At 40.0% G+C, this 13,989-nt stretch overlaps 1 protein-coding gene across 11 annotated transcripts in view; it reads right to left on the reverse strand.

Moving 5' to 3' along the window:
• Positions 1–13,989, reverse strand: part of LOC121651923 (extracellular sulfatase Sulf-2-like) — a 126,890-nt gene that overhangs the window by 10,636 nt on the left and 102,265 nt on the right. For 10 of the 11 annotated variants that reach the window (XM_042004385.1, XM_042004391.1, XM_042004388.1 and 7 more), the window contains 11 exons: positions 10,936–11,064; positions 9,792–9,848; positions 8,807–8,936; positions 6,412–6,655; positions 5,895–6,084; positions 4,088–4,184; positions 2,800–2,894; positions 2,588–2,647; positions 2,342–2,511; positions 1,433–1,575; positions 1,060–1,183 (listed from right to left, as the gene is read on the reverse strand). In XM_042004385.1, coding sequence (XP_041860319.1) covers positions 1,060–1,183; positions 1,433–1,575; positions 2,342–2,511; positions 2,588–2,647; positions 2,800–2,894; positions 4,088–4,184; positions 5,895–6,084; positions 6,412–6,655; positions 8,807–8,936; positions 9,792–9,848; positions 10,936–11,064 — 1,439 coding nt within the window. The remainder of the gene's footprint in view (positions 1–1,059; positions 1,184–1,432; positions 1,576–2,341; positions 2,512–2,587; positions 2,648–2,799; positions 2,895–4,087; positions 4,185–5,894; positions 6,085–6,411; positions 6,656–8,806; positions 8,937–9,791; positions 9,849–10,935; positions 11,065–13,989) is intronic. The other variant, XM_042004389.1, reaches the window with a different exon arrangement.

Here is a 13,989-nt window from a genome sequence, read left to right on the forward strand (position 1 = left end):
CATAATCTCAGGTCTAATTTATTGATGTTGATGTGACTACCAGATTAAATAAGGTTAATGTCTGGTGCTTTGATTATCTTTGTTTTAAATTAAATCTAAAGAGCTTGCCTATTGCCAGGCTGCAGTTGTAAATAAGAATTTGTTCCTAACCTGTCTTGCCTGGTTAACCTTTGTAGGTCATCATGGACTTTTTTGTCCATTCAGGTCATTTTCCCTCAATTTTTGATCACCATTTTGGTAGTGCTACCCCATATGGGATTATTTTTTTTAATTATTTTCTAAATCTTAATGTGTTTATTTTGCTTAATTTTTGTGTATTTGTAAACTGTATTTGGCTGCTACCTTGGCCAGGTCTCTCTTGTAAAAGAGATTCTGACTCTCAATGGGACTTCCTGGTTAAATAAAGGTTAAATAAAAAAAAAATAAAAAATTTTGAAAGAAATAAGTATTTTTCTTGAAGAACTTTGGAATATTTTTTCCACTTTTTTTGTTAAAAGGGTTAAAATAATCACAAATATTATTTGGTAGTTTTCATGAGGACTAAAGTTGACTGAAAGGTGTGAGAAAAAAAAGTGGAAAAAATATTCTGTCATGTTTTATAGCAGTTATTGGGAGAGAATTACCTGGATGGGTATATTAAAATGACTCACATGGGTTAAATAAAAGTTTAAAAAAAAAATGTTTCTCAGGAATATTCAACCTACACAAAATCAGGACCTTCTCTAACAACCAAGATAGTCATTTCTGTGGGGAGAAACAGAACTGAGGACTCAAGTGTCCCACAGTGACAACCATACGTCAAGAAGTCCAACTTTAAGTACAATATACAGCATGTCCCCCATTTTCAAGATTAAAACCAGGAGGAAAATCTCTCATTGGGGAACAATGTTTGCACCTGGTGCTGGTAACATCTTAAATAAACAATCATTTCTACTGGAAAACCAACAACAAAAAAAAACTTCTCAGATCAGACAATCTGCAGCACATATGAGTCTGAGTAAATGAAGGAGAGATTGAAGGATCGAACACAAGACAGGTGAAGGTGTGCATGTGTCGTACCCATCTCCACGGAGCGTGTGCGTGGATTGCACTGCTTGTGTCCTCTGCACCCTCGGAGCTCCATCAGCTGGACATGGAGCTGATTGAGAACGGTCCGATCTAACGAGCTGACGGCGTTTATCAGCTGCAGAGACACAGAAAACTATCAAAGTCCAAACAGCTGGAATTCAAAGTAAACATTAGAAACGTGCACGTTCAGTAATTTAAATCAACAATAAACTGGGGCAGCAAATTTACTACTTCACAGCATCCAGACTAAGGTGAACAAGTTAGATTTGTTTGCTTTGATAAACTTCCAGATTTCTTGAAGGAGAAATTTTAAAATGCTGTAATGCAGGGTCTTTGTTTGTTCTTGTGACATGTGTTTGTGTACCTGGTACGGATCTGTGCTGAGGTCGAAGTATTCCAGGAACCCGGTGGCAAACTCACAGAACAGAAAGTTGTGGGTCTCATTGATGGTCCTCAGACACCAATATGTGTTGTTGTTGGCGCTGGTGCAGGCGCAGAACGAGCCCACTGTCATACATACAAACACAACAATGTATGTTTTTAATTCTCATATTATCCAGCCATCAGCCACCATCATCATAGCTCTGACCTGAAAGTCTTCACCCACAAGCAAACATCTAAACTTGTGGAGTTCATCATATTGATCCCAAACTTAGGTAAATAGTTTATTAGGTAAACAGTAGCATAAATAATTGTAAATAGAAAAAGCTGGAAGAAAAGATGTAAATATGTAAATAGTTTCTGTTGTGTGTTTGTTTCAATGCCAATATTTTTTCTCCTGAAAGCCAAGACTTGAGAGAATGATGTGCAGATGAGAAAAGGCTGGACGCTGCTGATCTGTGTGTTAGTTCTACAAAGTTCTGCTCGAAATAAATTCTGTTTTCTTGTTCTGGTTTATGTTGCTTTATCTATTGATACATTTACTTTAGCCTTACAATCTGACCACTGAGGCCGGCCTGAAAAAATGTCTCTGGATGTTGGGGTTGCAGTTATTTATATATATATATATATATATATATATATATATATATATATATATGAAAAAACTAAAACAAAAAGAACAGGTGGACCAAAAATAACAATGAATGGTTTGGAGTTTTAAGGGTTAACCAGCCACATGCTCCTGTCCATCATCTACTGGTGAGCATGTTGCTCCAGTGTGTTTATGGATGAAAAGTGCAATGCCTCCTTGTTAGATCGTATTGCTAATAACGCTAAGTGATCTGAACATACTTCTGGTTGACGTTAAAATGTGTGCGTGTGTATGTCATACATGTCCAGAAGGGTGCCGTGTGCCAGTGCTGGTTGTCATGCGTAAAGCAGGTGAGTCCAGGCATTGAACATGTGTCGTTGTTTTTGATCCTCTTGATCATCTTCCTCATCTTCTTTCTCCTCTTCTGCTCCTTCTGTAGCCACGCCTTCTTGTCTCGAGCCCCACCCTTCCTACTCAAACACACACAGGAAGAGGTTTGAAGGTGATGACTCAGGTGATAGAGAACCACAGACGTCTCTGTCTCACCTAAAGGGATGAAGACCTCCTCCTCTGTACCTGAATTTGTTCTTCAGCTTGGATTTGTACCTGAAAACACACACACACACACACACACACACACACACACACACACACACACACACACACACACACACACACACACACACACACACACACACACCAGATGAGGTGTGAGCCCACAGATAAGTGTGTTTCAGTGGTGTTGAGATAGAACTTACAGATATTTGTTGCAGTCACACTTGAGGGGGCGGGCCTTCTTTAGGTGACCTCTGACCTCTCTCAGGTTCTTTATCTTGGTCTGCAGGGTCTCAATCTGACAGACAGAAGACATTTAGACATGTGATGCTGCAAACAGCTTCTTCACTAACAAACAAACTTTAAACATACTCTAACCCTGCTTTATTTATTTATTTCAAGTTTCTAATTGTTTTGTTTTTCATCAAATTTCTATTCATGATTTTTAATCTAGCTCACATATCCATGACTCAGTGGGATTCTGGGTACAAAGGCGAGTCAGAACAAGAAATCCTGGATTCACTTAGTGATAAAGGAAGTTGAAATGTGTGACCGATGCAGACCTGGCAACATACCAGCAGTATCCTGGAGGTCTGAGGGCATTAAACCAACCAGGAGTAACTACATTGTGGAGAGATGCAATGATGGAGAGCTCAGGATCACCAACAATATCTGCCTCATTTTTCACCTGCTATGTTTACGGCAGGGGTGTCTTAGTCCAGGAACCACATACAGGACAATTTGATCTCTAATGGACTGGGCCAGTAAAATACCAGCACATTAACCATAAATAACAACTCAAAAATTCTCCCTTTATTTTAGTGCAAAGAAGAAGTACATTACGAAAATGTTTACATCAAATGAACTATCCTTCTATCCTTTATATTTATACACACACACACACAGACATACTTGCATTATAATTTACAAATCAAAATGGGTCTACAAAATCTCACATTTAATCCCAGGTATCCGGAACAGAAAAATATAGTATTTCACATTATGATCAGAGTAAACTTTCAAGATCTACAAATTATTTAAAATGTTCATACGTGTACATTTCCACATGTGTAGTAACGTTATCATACAAACTGTAGTCAGATATTAAGTCAGAAAGATATATTCAGTTTGCTTCAGTAAAACGAACTCATCTCTGTTTGTGTTTCATCTGAACTGATCTGTCAATCAGAATACGTTACAGACACATCCCAGACGTCGAACCATGTTCACCACACAGGTTCAGCAGGATGACGTTGCTTTAACAGGCATCAAACAGCAGAGACCTCCTGACATGTTGGATATCCAACCTTTTGCTTTGAATCTCATTGGTCTGACATTTAGTCTGTCACTAGCAAACTGCTTCAAGTGTTAATGAGACCATCTCTCCAGCCAGAAACTGTCGTCTCGTCTGCAGCCTTCTATGTTTCATTCACACCAGACCTGCCTTTTGGACTCAGACTGTGAGTTCTCCACAACAGCAGCGGGTGTTACCTCGTGGTCGATGTGCAGCTTGTGGTCCTTCCAGGCCTGCAGAGACTGATAAACTCTTGTGTCGCACTTCACAGTGGCGTTGGAGAGAATGGAGCATCTGCAGGAAGATATTAACACCAGCATCAGCACCGTTATATAAAACACTCTAGCAACAGTAGATTATATTAAACCTGAGCAGAAGCTGACATTTATTTCCTGACAATGCAGCTCGATTCACGTGTTTTTCCTGAATGTGGTGGATGATAAAAGGTGGTTATTTTATCATTTACTGCTAATGTTACAGCAGCCATCTGAGCTGTCACATCTGTGCTGCTCAGATGATTGTGATTAGAGCTGAGCTGCTCTACAAACACAAAAAACTAAAAAAATCTTTCTAAAATGCAACATAAAACAAACAACAAAAACTTCCACATTGCTATAAGGGTCGGAGTGAGAAAGAATTTGCCCATGTGAACCGTATAAATGTGCATTCGATCAATGTACAAGTTATTTGTGACTCATACATGGTTTTGACAAATTTAGTGGCCCGGTAGCCTGGGTCAACACTGACCCATACATCCTGATTCACAGCAGACTGCAGGCAGTCAATTAAAACCAGATTCATAATAATTCTTTTGGTATAACTTGCAGGTGACATCGGTCACCCCCTGCGGCTTTGGCTCCTCACTTAGAAACCCGCATAGCAGAGAGGTGGTGCACTAATGTGGTCCTTGTTCACGCTATTGTGGAGCAAGCCATCGGCCTCCTCAAATCTGGTGGAGGTGTTTGGATAAATCAGGAGGCAGACTGCTGTACCATCCCAAAAGGTGTAGAATAATCATGGCATGTACTGTCCTGCATAAGGTCTCAATGAGAAATAGCATTCCTCTTCCACCTGGCCTCCCTTCCCCTCACCATGAGGACCCTGATGCATAGGCCCCTCCCAGACACAAAGAACTTCGGTGGGGTGCAAGCCTGCATGAAGGTGTCACGTAAACTCGGCCACTTCCAGGTGTGCCAAGCGCCCGCGGCACACTTGTGATCGGGCAGGTCATCCCTGCAGCCTTTCGTTTATTTGTGATTACTGTGACCCCCCCGAATTAAATGTTTTTGTGAGCCTCCCCTCGACTTCAGTCTCTTTGAAACTGTATTTTCTTGTCTTCTCGGTTGCCATGATTAAGCTTAAAATGCCACAGATCAGCTGGCTTATTTACATACATAAGGTATTTTGAAGTGACCATTTATGGTAAAATGTGGTGTTTAGGATGCGGGATACGAGCCAATTTCACGTGCGCAAACTTTCAGGAAGTTAAAAGTTAAAAGGGAAAATTGCTTCCATCTGTGCACACGCCTGGTTTTATGAATCTGAATTTTTTTGGCGCACGCAAACTGTGGGTTTTGGACACACGTACACTTTTAGTAAGGATCCTACGCACAATTTTATAAATGAGGCTCCAGAATATTGGGAGCCAGTGAGTCCAGGGAAATATTAGAGTAGAGTTTTGGAGAGACCTATGCTACTGTCAAAGTGACATCTTTTCCTTGGAGGTCCTGAAGCAGCATCATCATTATCTACTCTGAGGTTTGTTCTGGTTCTTGTAGTGTTTTTATGCTTTAATTTTCAATGGAACTACAGATGAGCTCTTTAAACGTCCTGTAAGCAAATCAAGGCTGCAGCATCAGCATCAACGTCTCAGCCTTCATCTCTCTCTGGAGAGTTTCTATTCTCAAACACAAGAGATCCTCTTGCTTTCTTTCTCCTTTCTATTGATTTCCAGAGGAGCTGAAAAAGTTCTCTTAAAAACAGAAGAAAGTGAAAACATCTGACCTGTGAGTTACTTTAATGGAGTTGGATGGAACGGCTGCGTTGGGGACTCCTCCCATTCCACTGAACTCATCCTCAGGGCCATCTCTTTTTGACTGACCAGCCACCGTGCTGTGGTTACCGGGGTAATCATTCATCATGAACAGGGAGCGGCTGTAACGGTTCTTTGAATAACTCTTCAGAGTTTTCATCTCTGATGAATAAACAGAAAATATCATAAGTCAAAAAAAGACAATGTTCAATCCTCACAGCTCCTAACACTCCACACAGGAAGAGGTGTGGTGCAGCGCTCTTCTCAGACACCAGAGGGCAGCATCACACCACAAACTGCATCAAAAACCTGCAGCGGTGTCCCAGGCTGCAGCAGCTTGCTTTCATTTACATTTTCTAAAGACATTTTAGCAAAAAGCACTTTAAATATGATGAAGCTCCTGTAACATTGAAGCTAAACTGGTGTGAAGGAAGCAGTGGACTTGTGACTCACAACTGACCCCTGCTGGACCAAGTCATCAACACTTACTCTTCTTGGAGAAAAAAGACTTCTTGTTGAACGGCCTCATCATGAAGGGTCGCAGGTTGAGAGGTCTGAGGTCTTGGAAGTCGCAGTCACATTCTTCCGAGTCAGGAATGTACAGCTGGGACTTAATGCTGAGTGGGCGCTGACGGTTAGCCACGCCCCTTTGGAAACTCTTAGCTCCTCCCCCTTCGTTCTTACATTTGAAGAGTCGCAGCTTCCCCGTGGCGTCCTCCACACACTGCCACTTCTAAACACACACAGTGATTTAAAAACAAAAAACATCACACATCACAACTTTCTAAAGGTCTTTGAAAGCTTTCCCTCAAATATTTTCAGCTTTTCCCTCATTTTCAGTCCCCTATGAATCATTCAGGCAGAAAAAAGGCTCCTAACTCAGGGACGCATAACAGAAAACTTAGCTAAGAAGCAGTTTAAACTGGACCTTTAGGCTATTTGTTACCAGCAGCCTGTCACAAACACACATCTTTTTTTCCACATTTTTTTAGTTTCATTTATGAAAAAACAGCAAAGATAAAACAGCTTGACGGACAGAAAACGGGATTTTAGCAGCAACAGGGTGATTCCCAAAGAGCTGTTAACTGGAAACTTGGCACATCTCAGCATTGAGGCAGAAGCTGAACACGTGGAGGACAAAAGAAGAAGAGTTAGGTCAGGTGTGAGGTGGCGCAGGTCATACCTGACGGACCAAACTTTTGTGTCATGATTTTGAGATTTTAATTAATGCTTATATCATAAATCGTTTAGATTACTGCAACACACTTTATGTCGGGCTCATTCAGTCAACTCTTACCTGTCATCAACTCATCCAAAATGCTGCAGCTCGACTCTTAACTGGCACCAGAAAACAGGAGCACATTACACCAGCTCTAAAGTTTCTGCACGGGTTACCAGTTTCGTTTCGTATTGATTTTAAAATTCTTCTATTTGCTATAAATGTCAACATGGCCTCGCCCCACAGTATCTCTCCCACCTGCTCCAACCCTACACTCCTGCACGCTCTCTCAGGTTGGCAGATCATTCCTAGTTAGATGGTCTCTAAATTCAAGTTGAAATCCAGAAGGGACTGCTCCTTTTCACTTGTTGGCCTTAAACTCTGGAATGCACTGCCCCTGCACCTTAGACAGGCCGAGTCACTCTGCTTCTAAATCCTCTCGCACGTACTTTTTTCATTGGCTTATAACACAGCTTGAGTGGTCGACGTTTTCAATGTTTTTCTATTTTTTATTTATTCTTTGCTATCGTTTTATTGTGTGCTACTGCTACTAGTCCATTTATTGTTTTTATGCTGTTTAGTATGTTATTTTTAAGCCCAAAGTACAGCACTTTGGTCAACTTTGTTGTTTTAAAGTGCTTTATAAATAAAGCTGGATTGGATTGGAAGAGTCAGAATTAAACAACTATCTAGCAGATTAACAGGATCTGAAAGTGATGTCCTGAAGAAATAGGAATAAATCCAGCAAAGACCTGAACCAGGACCTGAGAGATGCATCTGGACCTTCAGCAGGGAAGCAGGGAGAAAAGGCTGAGGTATGCCACATGACACAAGAACTGGTGTGAAGATCAGTGGAAATAATATATAAAGAAATGGCTGAGGAGCCTTAAATCTGGGCACTGGCTCGTCAGGCTCAAGTCAGGTTCAAGTTTAGTTAGTTGGGAGTCTTTGTCTAGTTATTGTCTTCCATTTTGTTTTCCCCTGTGTGTGTTATTTGGTTTGGCCAAACCACTATAAGTTACCCACATTGCGTTAGGTCAGTTTTTCCCTCAGTTAAGTTTGATTTTGTTTAAGTTAGTCTTTTGAGTATCATTAAATTTAGTTGACCTCTTTTATTGGCTGGCTAGTTTATTCCTTCTTTTGGATTTTCGTATTATTTTTGGGTCAATACAAACCCAGTTTTGAAATTACTCTGTGTCCTCGGTGCTTACTGCTTATTCCTTGACAGTGAGTAAATCCAATGTATTATGAGCTGTAAGGAGGTAAATATATAAGACATTAAATGGTCAAGGAGGAACAAAGGTCCAACTCATCTGAATAAGCCAACGGGAGATCCAGCAAACAGCTAATAAAAACACTGACCGACTGGTTAAAGGTTTGAAGACAAACACACGGGGACACGACTCTACTCTATCTTAGAGATGGTTGTACTGAGCTGTGATGATGCTGCCTGCTGATCCATCTGATTGTTGCTGCTTTGCTCTGATTCTTTCTGGGTTTAGTGTAGCAGATGATGTTACTGAGGACAGAAGAGTGTGAGGGGAGTGTAATGGGAGTGATGGGATTGGGTGATAACTGACAGGACCAGAATGGAAAAAGAATTAACGGGTGTAAAGTAATTGGATCTGTAATGAAGGAGAACTTCCAGCTGTAAGAGTTCTGTACCTGTCCGGTCTGCTGGCAGGGCGTCTGGTACTCGGCTCTCTGACAGAGGTCCTTCACTCGTTGGTGTTTGGGCAGGAAGTTCTCCTCTTGCGACACTTCCTTTCCCTCCACACGCTGATGGAGCAGCTTCCTGTTAGCAGACAGTACCTGTCAGTACAGTGAAGGATGAAAGAACAACCAGACTGGTTTCTGCTATAGGAACCTGATGCTATGACACTGCTGGAATGTGGGAGTTGGAAATAATTCAGCTCATTGATGTCAATGGGAATGAAAGGTGAAGTGGGATCAGTGGGAGAGTTCAGGTCAGGAACTCAGCATCTGGAGGAAGGGAGCTCAGAGTTAAGCTGCTGCTTCTCATCATGAAAAGGCGTCAGCTAAGGTGGTGTGTCCTGGTGGCCTCATTTGGACTCACTTTAAGGACTATACTGGAAGGATTATATATCCCTTCTGACCTAGGAACACCTCAGCTGGCGAGGCTGATCCAGTTTGGATCTGGAACCAAAAGTCAGAACTCAGAGATGAATGAACATCTCCAACTGTATCACTGCTGTGCAGATGATACCCAACTGTCAACCCAAATGGTCACATGACTCTCCACTCCTCATGGACCTCCACTGCCTAAACCTGATTCAGACAGACCTCTGGCTCTGCAGTCAGTCAGGTTTCTGCTCTTTCTGGACCATTGTGTCTGATTCTGTCAATCCCAGTCCAGACTGCTGTGGTAGAACAGGGGGGGTGTCCATGTGAACAACCTATTCTGGACTCTTCTAAGAGTTATGATTTAAGTTAAGATTTATGACTTCTCACAGTACGGATTTTATCAAAATGCCTTTTGGAAGTTTTCACAAACATCAGTCTCAACCTTGTGACATTTATAGTTTTTTTTTCTTTTCTTTTTAATGCATCAAATATTTCTTGGAAAAAAACAAGTAGTCATCAGTTGATTTGAGCAGGTAGGTTCTGAGAGGTGACATGATGTATTTACCCTCTCTCCACCAGAAACGAGTCTCTCCACACCTTCGGCTTCCTGTTCACCTGAAACCTGGAGAAGAAACAACAGTGTGAGTTCAGTCACTTCCCTGCAGGTGTTCACCTGCCTGTCTACAGAAATAATCTGACAGTGCAAGAAATAATTTAACTCAGTAAGAATTAGAAAGAAACATCTAGGCTTTAGACAAGTAATACTCTTTAAATAAGAGGTGAAACACTCATTCCAAGTCCCTCATTAAGCTAAAAAAGGGCTGAACTAGTCTGTCAATGCTTTTAGTCTTGTTTATTTATGACTTTAAATGGAAAGTCAGAAAGTTTAAAGCAGCACTATGCAACTTTGTCCAGGGAGAATTTTTTTTTTTTTTAAAGTAGCCCTATGCAACTTTCTGACCCTAAAAATATATTTTAAAGTAGCACTATGCAACTTTCTGACCCTAAAAATATATTTTAAAGTAGCCCTATGCAACTTTGTCCAGGGAGAGAAAAAAAAATTAAAGTAGCACTATGCAACTTTATACTACTACTTAGCAACAACTACTGCCAAAGTTCAGTAGTTGTTTCTCAAGGTCAGAAGAATCATCTTGATTTTGGATCTTGTCTCTCAAAGTAAGAACAAAACAGCACTAAAAGAGGCATTAGATTAGATTAGATTAATAGATTAATAGATAGATAGATAGATAGATAGATAGATAGATAGATAGATAGATAGATAGATAGATAGATAGATAGATAGATAGATAGATAGATAGATATCTCAGGAGTCTGTTGTGGATGGTCACTCTCAGGTACTTATAGGTGTCAACAATCTTGACGTCCTGCTCCTGATTCTCAACCCAAAGCAGAGTAATTGAGAACAGCATCAAACTGAGCTCGTTAGGGACTATTTTCAGTTGAGGATTAATCCACATCAGCAGAACAGCATGTGTGTGAAATTAAATCCATAAAAGTGATGAAAAATAAGCAGGAGATCTTGGATAATGACATTTTTGAAATTGGAAAAATTCTTTTTGCACCCTATCAGCCACAACAACATCTCCATTTCCAGAATGCTGGTCTTCTTGTGATACTCAGGATTTCAAAGACCAAAATGGGAAGTAGAGCCTTCAGTTTTCAGGCTCTACACAGGTGTGTGTGTTTACCTGTTGACAGGTTTGTCAGTCTCAAGCAGGGTCATAATCGACTTTCCGTCCATATCAGGAGGCGTGTCGAGGCCGGCGATGTCCAGGATGGTGGGAGCCAGATCAATGTTCAGGACCATGTGAGGGTTTCTGACACACACACATTTATTGATTAGTTAAATTACAGATTAAGCTGCCAATAACTTCAGATGTCTCATTGTGTTCTTGGCTTAATTTAAGAGGCTGGAATCAGAAAAACTTGGATTTCTGTCATGATACTGTTGCTTAAAGGATCATTTCAGCTCTAAAATCATTTTAACAAAACTAAATGGGACTAAACTCTGTTTTCCAGCAGTTTTCTCTCTGAGTCTGAACCTGCAGGCGAAATCAGTGTTTGTCTGAGCAGAAAAGAATAAAACCACATTAAAGACAGTGAAAGGAATGGGGATAAAGGAATAACTTTGCTGTGTTGAAGGGAAAAAACATTTCTCTCTAAACTCATTATCACCACGTGGAGCAGCTCTGAAGGCAGTAATCTACTTAACTGCAAACACACTCACACACTCCCGACAACACCACTGAAACATATTTGTTGGTATGTAATGTATCCTGCTGCCTCCCTGATCAATTTTGGTTTTCATTATATGGTTCTAATCAATTTTCAATCACAGGGAGGACAGAAAAAGTCATTTACAGCTGAAATGACAGGAAACAGCTGCATCTTTCCTTTCTGTTGACACACACCACCGCCATATGATGTAACACACAACATTCAGTCTCTTTCAGCTCCATGTTTGGTCTCCACCTTCATGTAAAATCACTGGACAAGATGCCAAAAAAAAACAAAACAAAAATCTTTTAGATCAAAACTGTGACCGTTGGTTTTTTCTACTGATCTTCTGTGGTGAGTTAAGTTGGCTTTTTCTAAAGAAAGAAAAAAAGAAAAACCAAACCAAAAATAGTTATTTCCTGATGCTGAACATCCTGAAATGTCCAGACTTTTCTTGAAGAAATCACACTGCAATACATCTGAGTTAGACCTGCTGCTACTTCATTACAATTTAAAGACAGAAAATTAACTTTCTTTCTACTCCAACAACAGTTCTGATCAGAGTCCAATCAGAGCATTCTGGGCCTTTTAGGAGGCAGGACTTTAAACAAACTGGAGCTAAAATAAAGAGTGGCAAGAGGTCCTGATCTACAGTCCTTACTCATGGTGGTGGTGACTATGTTTAACAATTGTGGATAAGATGAAGGTGAGGAAGAAACAGGAGGAGAAAGAAAAGATGTACAAGAAAAAGTCAAAAAAGAAGAAAAGAAGAAAAAGATGTAGAAGAAGAAAAACTAGAGCATGTAGAAGGAGACATAAAAAGTAGTAAAGACTCAGAAAGAGGGTGTAGAAGACAAAGTAAGAGATGTAGAAGAAGAAGGCGTAGAAGAAGACAGTAGAACAAAAAGATGTAGAGAAAGACCATGGATGTATTATAGAACTGGATAACGGACTGAAAATGGCGGCCCATTCATTTCTATGGAAGTTGCTCACCCAGCGCATACGCCGAAAAAGTTCTCAGGCTTCCGGGTTACTTCTGCATATTGGGCCCATAGAGCATGCGCAGTAGTGTCACCTCTCATCATGCTTCACGTCACTGTGAACGAGCAATGCGCAGCCCAGTGACCTGATCCAGCGACGCGCGGTCACGACATTAATCTGCAGTATGAGAGCTGTACAAACTCAGATGATGATTTTCTACGGCACACGATCGGACCTCGATGTAAAGTAATGATATAATATACGTGGAAAAAGTTGTGTAGTAATTGTTAAAATGATGGTTTGTTTTAATCTGATGAATTTCTATATGGGATTCGTAATAGCCCAATATAAGTCAGTCTATATTGTATATTTGTATAATCCCGTGTCAAATTTTCACGATGACTTACAATTCCTACCTTTATTCATGAATAATTTCAGGCACGTCTTTTGTAATAAATGTTAGAAGTCCTTGTTAATGCATTATTTCATTGAGCTACCCATGCATATTCTCTTTATTTTTCTGCTATTCCCTGGATGACACCAAGATTATCAATTGCGTCTCTTAAAATGTTCCTTTCTTGTGTTTTGCCGGATTCCACTTTGTTAAATGCTGCAGTTTTTTAATTGACAAAGAAAAAAAAACTTTGTTTAAACTGAGGACTATGTTAAGGAAAACTAGGCCACTTGGGTTATCACCATTCTATATTTATTATGTAGTTATGTATTTTATGTATCGTGATTTCCGTTAGGGATTGAAAATGGTTTTGTAGGCTATTTTACCTAACTTGGCGACATTGTGTCGCTGTCATGAAATGGCTCAACACTCCCAAAATATTTAACTGTATATGTATAACAAAATATCACTGACAGCGATGCGTCAAGACTGTTATTCATATTTTATTTGAACTAACGAAAATAGAATAGCAGCTCATAAGACAAAATATTTTAATTAAAAAAAATTCTATTGCCCTCTGGGTGAACAGTGTGATTAAACTACTTAACAAAAAGTGAACTAATGTGAACCAAAATATAAGAAATTAACAAATAAAAAAAAAAGCCACCCTCACTTTCCCCGATCTATTCATGGGCTGAATCTCTCTTTACATAAAATAAACCAGTAAAACGCACTATCAGGTGGTTTAAACAGGTGGTCGTAACTACAACCTAGAGCTAATTAGGATTTAGGTCACAATACGTTTAAAAACAGGAACTATCATGCATGTAATATCAAACATTAAGAATACAAATGTATTAAGTTACTCGATATCAGAAAAAAGAAACTTAACTTTAACTTAACTTTTACGAACAGCTTTCCCATCATATTGAAGTCAACAGCCGTCCTCCTCGCTCCCGACACAGCATGACCGCGCTTCGGCAGTGCATGTGCACAGCCGTGACGTCACCGGAGAAATAGAGACTTTTCTGTGGCTTTTATGGCCTTTTGAAAAATAATTGACGGATTAAATGTCCATGAATTAAAAATATTGAATAGAAAGATTAGTAATTAGCTGTGTTTAAAGCTGAAGACGTCCTGTCAACAGTTT

The sequence above is a fragment of the Melanotaenia boesemani genome, chromosome 13 (genome assembly GCF_017639745.1).
Source record: "Melanotaenia boesemani isolate fMelBoe1 chromosome 13, fMelBoe1.pri, whole genome shotgun sequence".
Lineage (NCBI taxonomy): Eukaryota > Metazoa > Chordata > Actinopteri > Atheriniformes > Melanotaeniidae > Melanotaenia > Melanotaenia boesemani.